The following is a 9,301-nucleotide window of genomic DNA, read 5'->3' as shown; positions in this document are numbered from 1 at the left end:
TTAAATTCCTGTACATATGCTGTATTTTTAACCATTTAAACCCTATGAATATTTATGTATTTTAAAACACTTTTTAACCCTTCACACTCCGCATATTATCACCAGTATACACATATTTTTAACCCTTTATATGCATATTTATGTCTTGCATTGACATATTTGTAACCCTTAACACATTCATTCTCTTACAATCATTTCCTACAGACTTACTCTACCCGGAACAACTGACCCTTGTCTCACGTGGGGACGCGGCTTTTGTCCCCAGTTTCCTCTAGTGTGACATGTGTCCCCTACAGTCAGAATAACACACACAAAAAACGAGAAGTGAGTTTGAGTTGACTTTGCAGTTCTTGGTTTGTGTTGTAGCAGCTGGATTACCACTTCATGTTCTGTGAACATTTTGACTTCATATCCACTGGAGGATAAACTATTTCATACCGACACACAGAGGCGTTCTGTCTGTGTGTTTAAATGAGTGGTCAGATGACGCTGGAGTTCATGTTGATGAGACTTTGAGTGACTAACCTGATATTTCACAGGTGTTTTAGTTTTTACGTCAATAAACTTGATATAAAATTAGAGCAGCACAATTAACTAATTGCTAATTATTTGTTAATTAACTAATTAATGTTATCGAAATAGAAAACAGCCAAGTGCCATATCCAAATTGCAATCTTTTGAAAAAGGTGTGATGTGTGATAAACAGTATTAATAATGAATCGTGCTGCAGAGATTCCCTAGCCTAAAAAATAAAAGTACACATATTTGTTTGGTACACACCCCAACACACACATCATTATATGTATATTTATATATATATATATATATATATATATATATATATGTATAAATATATATATATGTATATATATATATATATATATATATAAACATATATGTATAAAATTTATTAAACAAATTATATGTAAGGGATAATGTACAGTGAGCAGGTCATTATGTTGGTTATGTGAAATAAATACCAACAGCATGATCAGAGTTGTGTCCATAGCAATAGTTTTCTTGAAATCTCCTGTCTGTCAACAGTTTTCAGCAAAATTGGTGGCTACTTTAAAGGTGGTAAGAGATCCTTGCCTCAGACCAATGGTAAGCAAACAAGTGGCATGTTGTCTTTCATTTCTCAATCTCATTGAGGCTTTAAAACTCTGTCAAAGATCCTACATCTTCAAATGGACATACCTTTGTATGTATTTTTTAAAGGCGCATTTAATTAATCCAGGCAGATAATCCACATAACACTCATGACAAATGCTGCAATGCAAAAAGAATAAATGAAATTAAATAAAAAATACAGACAATAAGATAAAAAAGAAACACAAACGTAAAAAAACAAAAAACATAAAATTGAAAGCATCCCTTGAATAATTAAAATAAGATTTAAAGTACCAATACAATTAAAAACTGAAATATACATATGACAGGTAGAGTGTAGAATAGTGAAAATGTAAATTTAAAGTAAATGTCAAGTGGCCTTAGCCCATTTTCGATGTTGGTCCAGAAAATAGTTTGTGTTGTATGAACAAGACAGGGGTTTTCTTATGATCCCTACATATGGATTATTCAGTGCTTACACTTTGTATTATCTCTTCACAAATGCTTAAATATGGTGATTCAGTCACTGAGCCCAAGCAGACACCCAGAGACCCTGTGCTGCAGTTGGTCTCCCTCCAGAAGGTGTCTGGCTGCTGGGCACAAGATCCAGATCTGGCCGCTGCACTGGGTAAGACCAATGAGGAGGTGGAGAGCTGGAAACATGCATCGGTGAGTCTGGTAGATAGCAAGTCATATCTTTACAGCAGCTAATCGTATCAGAGTGAGCTTTGCTTTGAATGTGTACTCGTGCTACTGGAGTTAAACATCTGTGCATCTTTGATTTGGTGAAATAGGTGAACCAGGAGGTTTGGGCCACCGTTCTGGCTCTGATCTGGCTTCATGGTTTCAAGCTGGATGCTCGGGAGGAGTGGGAGCTTCTGGCTATGAAGGCTGTGTCATGGCTCTGTGCTCAGAATGGTAACAGCCACAGTTATAAGTGCTGATGTCTTGTTTTTAACAGTGTGTGCTGGTTAAATTCTGCTGTTTCCTCCATTCAGTCTTCTCTGCTGATGTCTTGTTTTGTTTTCAGCACCATGTGTGACAGAGTGTGTGGAAGTTGGAAATGCTCTGCTGCACTGTAAGGTGGAGAAAGACACCCTGGGGCTGTGAGGTTTTCATCAAAATAGCTTCTTTTTAGTATTGGTACACAGAAACATCCTGCTTTTACAGTACTTTCTAAGCATTGCACTTTACTCTTTGAACTGCTTACATTCTAATCTTTGTTGTTGTTGTTGTTGTTGTTGTTGTTGTTTAAGTCCATAGAAATGGACCCACATGGAAAAAAGTAAGCTTTTTTGCCTTAATAGCCTAACAGTTTTTACACTGCACTTCATCCATAAGCCATCATGACTCAAACAAACTGATTTGTTCTTCTGTTGCTTTTTAAGATTGCTTTTTATTTGCAACTTTTTTAAATTAAGGAAATTAAACTTGAACATGAATGTGCATAGAGGTTCAAATAAGTGGTCAAGACCGGCACATTTCTCTGTGCAGTGTATTGTAAAAATGTAAGCTGTGACAACATGAAGAGGTATTATAGTTTTGTATTTTTCATTTGTTTTTTTTGTTCGTTTTTTTACTTTTCTCATCAGGTCAGTTATTTGATCATGTGGGGGTGGGGTGGGGGGGGCAAGAAATCAGTTTTTGACATTCAGCAAAAATATATCTTCTAAGAGTGAAAGGGATTCTTTGAATTATTTGATGTAGGACTGTATGCAGTGTTCATTGATAATCAGTGGATTACTTACAGTAGATGGCACATCTCCAGTTTGGATAAGCAGTTAGGAGTACCAGCATGTAAGCTAAGTAATGTACAGCAAAATGTATTTTAGTTACCTTAAAAAAAGGCCCACCTATATCAGTTAAAATATATGCTGTATCTTGAATATTTCCACCATGTTACCATGCCATCAGACAGCCTTTTAGACAGGAAATTGTTTTTATAGGACAAATATTGCTCTGTCACTGGAACCAGACTCCACTGGTGAAATCAGCAATTTTACCCTGCAGGACTGGCTGGTCTTCCACTGACTGGTTAGTTTGTGTTATTGTGTGACTTTGGTATTTTAAAAGGTTACCTCACATTTACTGATGTCACACTACACCACAAACAAAGCAGCGGAAGGTCAGCAACTCCTGCATTCTGCGAGGTAAAATTACAGATGTTTGCTGATGGCTAAGTATCTCATATGATCCCACTTCAAAAAAATCAAAACTATCCCTTTACACTGGCTTAGCCTCATAGGAGCTGTTGTTGTTTAATTTAAGGTGTTATTGACATTAAATGACAAATATTCAGTATGCTAAGTGACTCATTTCTCTAATAAAGCAAATTAAAAATTCTATAAATCAAGTCATTTCTCTTGCTTTCATTGCAGTAACTGTTTGGAGATTTTTTTTTCTTGGAACAGTTGAACTTAGACAACTCTCAGCAATGTGAGTTCAAGTTCAAGTTCAAGTTCAAGTTGCAAGTGCGCCCCTGGGCCACAGGGAGGCAGCAGAGGGGCTTTTTTTTAATCTAAGTTGAATGCATACAATTTCATGGATAAGGAGGGAGGGAAGACCTAAATAAGTGTGAAGTATCATCATTAATTCGCCATTACTAAATGTTTAAGATTTTATTCAGTTTCTCTGTGGAGCTGGAGGTGAGGTCTGTGCTCTGAGCTGGAGGACAAGCTATAAGAGCAAAGATGCTCGGTGGCCTGCGGGCCAAATCTTTTTTTAACACCAGTAGTTCATTTGTAATTGAGAACTGCTTTAGTAATGTAACTGTACTTGTAGTTGAGTATGGATTTTCAATACTCTTTCCACCACTGGTGTGGTCCTGCTAGCATGTTGTCCAGATCCAATTCAAAGAAAAGAGCAATTAGCAAACACATGAGCTGTAATATTATTCTTACTACCTTCTACCTATTACCATCATGCACCTCTGAATTTGTAGTCTTCCACCTGCAAGATATCCTGATTGGACACTTCACATTTATGATTTGGGGAATTAGCAGAGTTTATCCTCCCAGGGGGATTATAAGGTTAGTCCCACGTTGAGGCTGCCTAAAATGTGGTAACGTCAGCTAGTACAGAATGTATTTATGTATTTACATTTTTCATGCCAGTATTTTGTTGTATTTTATTTAAATACATTTGATGAGCAAGTGTTTATAATTTGTAACAAGAGATTTTTTTTTTTATTTCTGGGGGGCATTTATGCCTTTAAGTCATATTACAGTTGAAGTAAGGACAGGAAATGGGGAGAGAGAGAGAGTGCAGTGGTGGTGTGCAGGCTGGAATTGAACTCACAGCTGCTCCTGAGGATTGGCAGCGTCAGTACTTGGTGCACACACTCTTCCAACTGAGCTGCCAAGATGCCACACACAAATACTTTTTGATGTAATTTTGACCATGTCTGGTGGTGTGTGGAAAAGAAAAACTGAGACCTGGCCAGAGATCCTTAATTAACTTTGTTTGTTAGATGGTTTACTCTGTGGGGGGAAAACTAAACTGAATACAAATGAAACTTTGTAGGAGATCCTAATAGTCTCCACCAGAAATATATGATTACTTGCATGCATATGTCCATGCCCACATGAGTGACCAACAGACCTGACGCTTGTTCACAGCTAATTTCAAATACTACTGGACCAATCAGCCTAATTTTTGTGCACGTTAATGACTGTATATTGAAAGACCTCTGAGATTCAGAATTCTTGAAAAAACCCTTAAAAACATTGTTTTGGGCTCCACACCAGCAACAGTTACGGCCACAGGCACTGTGATCTCAGATCATCCAATTCTTATGAACACATGAAAGGAATTTCCACGAACTTGGTACATTCCTGGTTGAGCAAAAGCAAAAGTGTCTGAGGGCTGGTGCCTCTTAAATCCTGGAGCCAGCTCAACAGACCAAACCATGTGCTGCTAAGTCAGAGGGGGGATTTGGCTGAAGTTAGTTTTGCCTTGTATTAGTTGTAGTTGGTGTCCATCTTGTTTTCCCCATGCTTGCTATCTGGTTTGAGCTGGGCCACTATATATGTTCACTGGTGGCTCCATAAGAGTGTGATCCTTCCTTGTTCACAGAGTCAGCTGTTCCATGCTTTTTATGGAATCACATGCAGGTAAATTCAAGCTTTAACTACTTTTATTAAATATTTCTGACTGTTAATCTTAGAGGTAACAAATGGAGGCTAACCTCTTTATACTTAGTATAAGAACCCCTGAGAATAAACCCAAACAGCAAAGCACATCCAAAGAAGGCAAAAGTGGAACACAAAGTCCATAAAACAAATCCAAAAATGAAACAGAAGTCTGAAACTGGAAAGGGTGACAAACGAACTGCCACAGAAACAAAGACATGAGGACTAAATGGACATGTGAAGGCTTATATCTTTTTTTTTTTAAATCTTCCATTCTTTAAAATTTACCCTCAATTTCAGTTTCATTTACCCTCAATTTCAGTTAGTTATAAAAGACGAGAGAAAAGAAGTTAATTTGACTTAATTTGCTAAAGAAAATGTTTGCAGTTAACTATTTACAAATGTATTTTCACACACTTATTATTTACATGCAATACTTAGGGCAGCATCTGTGAGAAGTTAAAATAATTTGCTGAATTTGCCTCTTGTGTTTCTCACACATCTACCCCATTCTACGTCCTTCTTGCTTCTGACTGGTTAGTTCAGTCACATGTATAACCAGGACGTTGTGAACCTGCTGAAGTGTGGAGAACGGTAAATTAAAGTTATGTCTCCATCCTGCTGTTTCTTCTTAATAAGAGTAATCCAACTACCACACATCAAAATCTCATGTTACAACTGTATGAAATATATTATCAGTGTTTAGAGGTGACAAATGGAGGGTGACCTCTTTAACTCTTTAACTGCAGCTTTCCCAAATGTTATTGCAGCTCTGGACTGCACCCACATTAGTATAAAAACTTTGTGCAGTCTGCGCAAAGCAGACTTCCTCTAATGTTTAGTGTCATTTGGTTTCTTTGAAGTGTAGCTTTGAGTGTCTGTCTTGTTTATGTAAAGTACGTGCTCCACCATTTCCTGTAGTCCACAATGTTCACATCTACCTGTAGCAGGTTTACACATTAATGCGATGTATAAAACAGAGTCACCAAACGCCATCCTTGATATACTATCCATCCTCCTTTCTACTTTCTCTGTCCTACTTTCCATTAAATGCTGTAGCTGCACCAGCCCTCAAAAGCTGTAAAGGGACAGTTCACCCCCAAAACCCCCGCTATGCATCTAGTTTTATTTTTTTTGTGTGAGTTGCATAATTGATGTAGAGATGTACGCCTTCTCTCCAGTATAATGGGACTGGTGATCAAAGATCCAAAAATTACATTTGCAAAATTTGAAACCAGTTTGTCTTTCCAAACATCATGACCCTGTTACTCAAGATAGTTTACAGACCTTGTTGTGAGCAGTATCATGTGAGAACTGCTCTCTTCTGCTTCGGAAAGAAAGTAGTTCCTACATGAAACTGCTCACAACAAGATCTGTGGATTATTTTGAGCGACATGGTCATGATTTCTGAAGACATTTCTGTTGAGTTTTTCAAACTGATCTTTTTAGCACTACAAGCAGAGCGCCAATAAGTCCCATTATATTCGAGAGAAGGCCGTCATCTCTTCTGCTGATATCTCCAAGACTCTGCAACTCACACCGAAACAATCTAGATGGAATAATAGCACTACAGTTAAGGGGAAAATTATCTATTTTTGATTTGGGGGATGACCTTTCCCCTTTAAAGGCTGAAGTTTTTGAAGGTTCTTTTTACAATATTTCTCTGACCTTTCCCCCCAACCCTTTATTTCAAATTTATCACTGTTCTTGATGTATTTTGTTTTCGAAATTCGAAACATTATAAATGGTGAAATGATTTCTGGCAGTGTTGTCTTGCAGAGCTGGTCTGAAACAGACTGAAGGACAGTTTGTGGGGGGAAAAAAGGTTGGCCTAATGTTGTTATGTGACTACTAATGTAAACTAAATTTCACTGGTGAAAGAAGACCTGACATTTATTTCAGAATAGTCACAGGAAATATAATAATTTTGTAAGGTTACACTGAATGGTTACTCATTGAGGCTGCGCTTTACTGAGTGTGCTCTTATAGTTTTAGATAAGTTTACATTTGGGCCACTAAATATGTACTTTGGCCACCAAATTCAGGGGCTTTTTGGACCGTGGGGCCAGGGCTTAAAAATATTAGCGTTTATCCCTGAATAGATTTAAAAGATGATTATGTTTACCAAATTGATACATCCGTTCAAACACAGAACTGAAGGGGAGTTGATGTGTTGTGATGATTTCAAAGATTTCACTTGCCCTCTCCTCTTGAATGACACTTATATCTAATCATCCTCAGGTTTCAGCTGAAACTTGGCTTGATGTTCACGCTGAAGGGCCAACATTGTTTCCACTTCACTAAATTGCTGCACACAGTGAGAGATGTATAGGCTGTGATTATGATGTTTGGAACCAGGCTACGCCAACTCCTCTTATTCCAGCGTGTCAACCAATCTGTCAGCTCCGTAAGAGTGATTTATTGCACAATGAATTTCCCCACCTCCTAATATGTAGAGCTTCTTCTACGTCTATCCCAGGTAGACTGAGTGGACAGTCAGGAGCAGCTTCTGTTGTTGAGGTTATTATGCTATTATCTGTGTGTGTGTGTGTGTGTGTGTGTGTGTGTGTGTGTGTGTGTGTGTGTGTACTGGTTTATGTTACATGGGCAGGCTGATCATGTTGATAAATGCAGTCAGGCATCTGTGAAATGAATCTGTTTGGTTGTTTTTTTTTAATGCTATTTGTCTTCTGTTGTGATGTATTAAGATAGTAGAAGGCTCCACTGGGATGGTGAATGGTTGTTTCTGTCTTTCCAGTTTAGGAGAAGGACTGTTCATATATATATATACCACCACCACAAATACTATTTAAGAAACGACTTGGTAGTCAGAATAAGCTAAATAATACTATCTTTCAGCCGAAGATATTTTATTATCTTATCATATTTCCTGCTTCACTAATCTGCATATTTGGCTGAAAAATCTATTCCAACTCATGCTTTTCTGAGGCTCCTTGCCCTTTTTATATTAGTACTTCCATTTAACATGGTAGACCTTTGTCCTGCGCTGCTTTCACACATTATCCTGCCATCTACAATACATGATTAGGCATTAAGGCTTTAAAGGACAGGGTCACACCCTTCCAAGTCTGGTTTAAAACAACAGTCAGGTGCCCATATGAACTCTCAATCAGCTTTTGCTTGCTTTAATCAGTCCTGCTAATACTAGATATTTACTAGATATACTAGAATTTTTTCGATAAGACTGAAGAAGGGAGAGCTCCTCTATGAGCATATATATCCACATATTTTTAGGCTACTGGATAATCTGGAAAATCCATTACCACAAAGCTGAAAACATGGCTGTTTTTCTTAGCTCCTGAAAAGCTGACATTGTGGAGATGAGACATTTTCATTGGGACAGCAGTCTTGTTCAAACACGCAGTACAATCTATAGCATACTGCCAGTGGATTTCCTTTAATATTACATATGAAAATCAATGCTGTCATTGGAGGAGCTGTCTCTCTGTGGTATCACAGCCCGTCCAGCATGGAAGAGACAGTCTGCTGGAGTCTGTTCTTGCCAGCTCAAGGTCACCACCACAGACTCTAGAGCAGGAACTGGCACAGTCACTGCTGGCGGACGTGCAACTAACAGGATTTTGTATAATCATCCTTAAAATTATTAGGTTGTGCATTTGGTGTGGATTGATACAATAAAGATTCATCCAAAGATATTTGTTCTGTTGAATCAACAACTGGCAAACCCGGCAAATTGATGGCCAAAACAAATGTATGCTCTGTTTACTCAGTGAAGTTGGGGAGGGGCAACATCTGAACACACATGAAACTCAGCTCAAACTGTCAAACTAGACAGTTCTGAGCAACTATGAATCAAGTTAATTCAATACTTATTTATGGTTTAAAATGTTTTCAGGAATATATTTTAGTGCATGGTTAAGCTATAATGTGATAAATATTGCGGCCTGTTTCCAATGGAGGTTCCAAAACTTACATCAAACTGTCAAACTAGACAATGTTGATCAAACATTACTGCATTGCCCATTTATTGTCTAAAATGTTTCATCATATTTTATTTGTTTATATTGGATATTGATATC

At 37.7% G+C, this 9,301-nt stretch overlaps 1 protein-coding gene across 1 annotated transcript; it reads left to right on the top strand.

Moving 5' to 3' along the window:
- Positions 1-1,596: 1,596 nt before the first annotated feature.
- On the top strand, positions 1,597-2,338 carry LOC146328246 (von Willebrand factor A domain-containing protein 5A-like). Its single transcript, XM_084717150.1, has 3 exons — positions 1,597-1,779; positions 1,905-2,028; positions 2,141-2,338. The coding sequence occupies exons 1-3, from the start codon at positions 1,612-1,614 to the stop codon at positions 2,218-2,220; spliced, it is 372 nt and encodes a 123-aa protein (XP_084573276.1). The 5' UTR covers positions 1,597-1,611; the 3' UTR covers positions 2,221-2,338.
- The last annotated feature ends 6,963 nt before the right edge of the window (positions 2,339-9,301 follow it).

The sequence above is a fragment of the Lutjanus erythropterus genome, chromosome 4 (assembly GCF_056507025.1).
Source record: "Lutjanus erythropterus isolate fLutEry1 chromosome 4, fLutEry1.hap2, whole genome shotgun sequence".
NCBI lineage: Eukaryota > Metazoa > Chordata > Actinopteri > Lutjaniformes > Lutjanidae > Lutjanus > Lutjanus erythropterus.
Note: the sequence above shows the minus strand (reverse complement) of the source record. Positions and strands in the feature narration are given on the sequence as shown.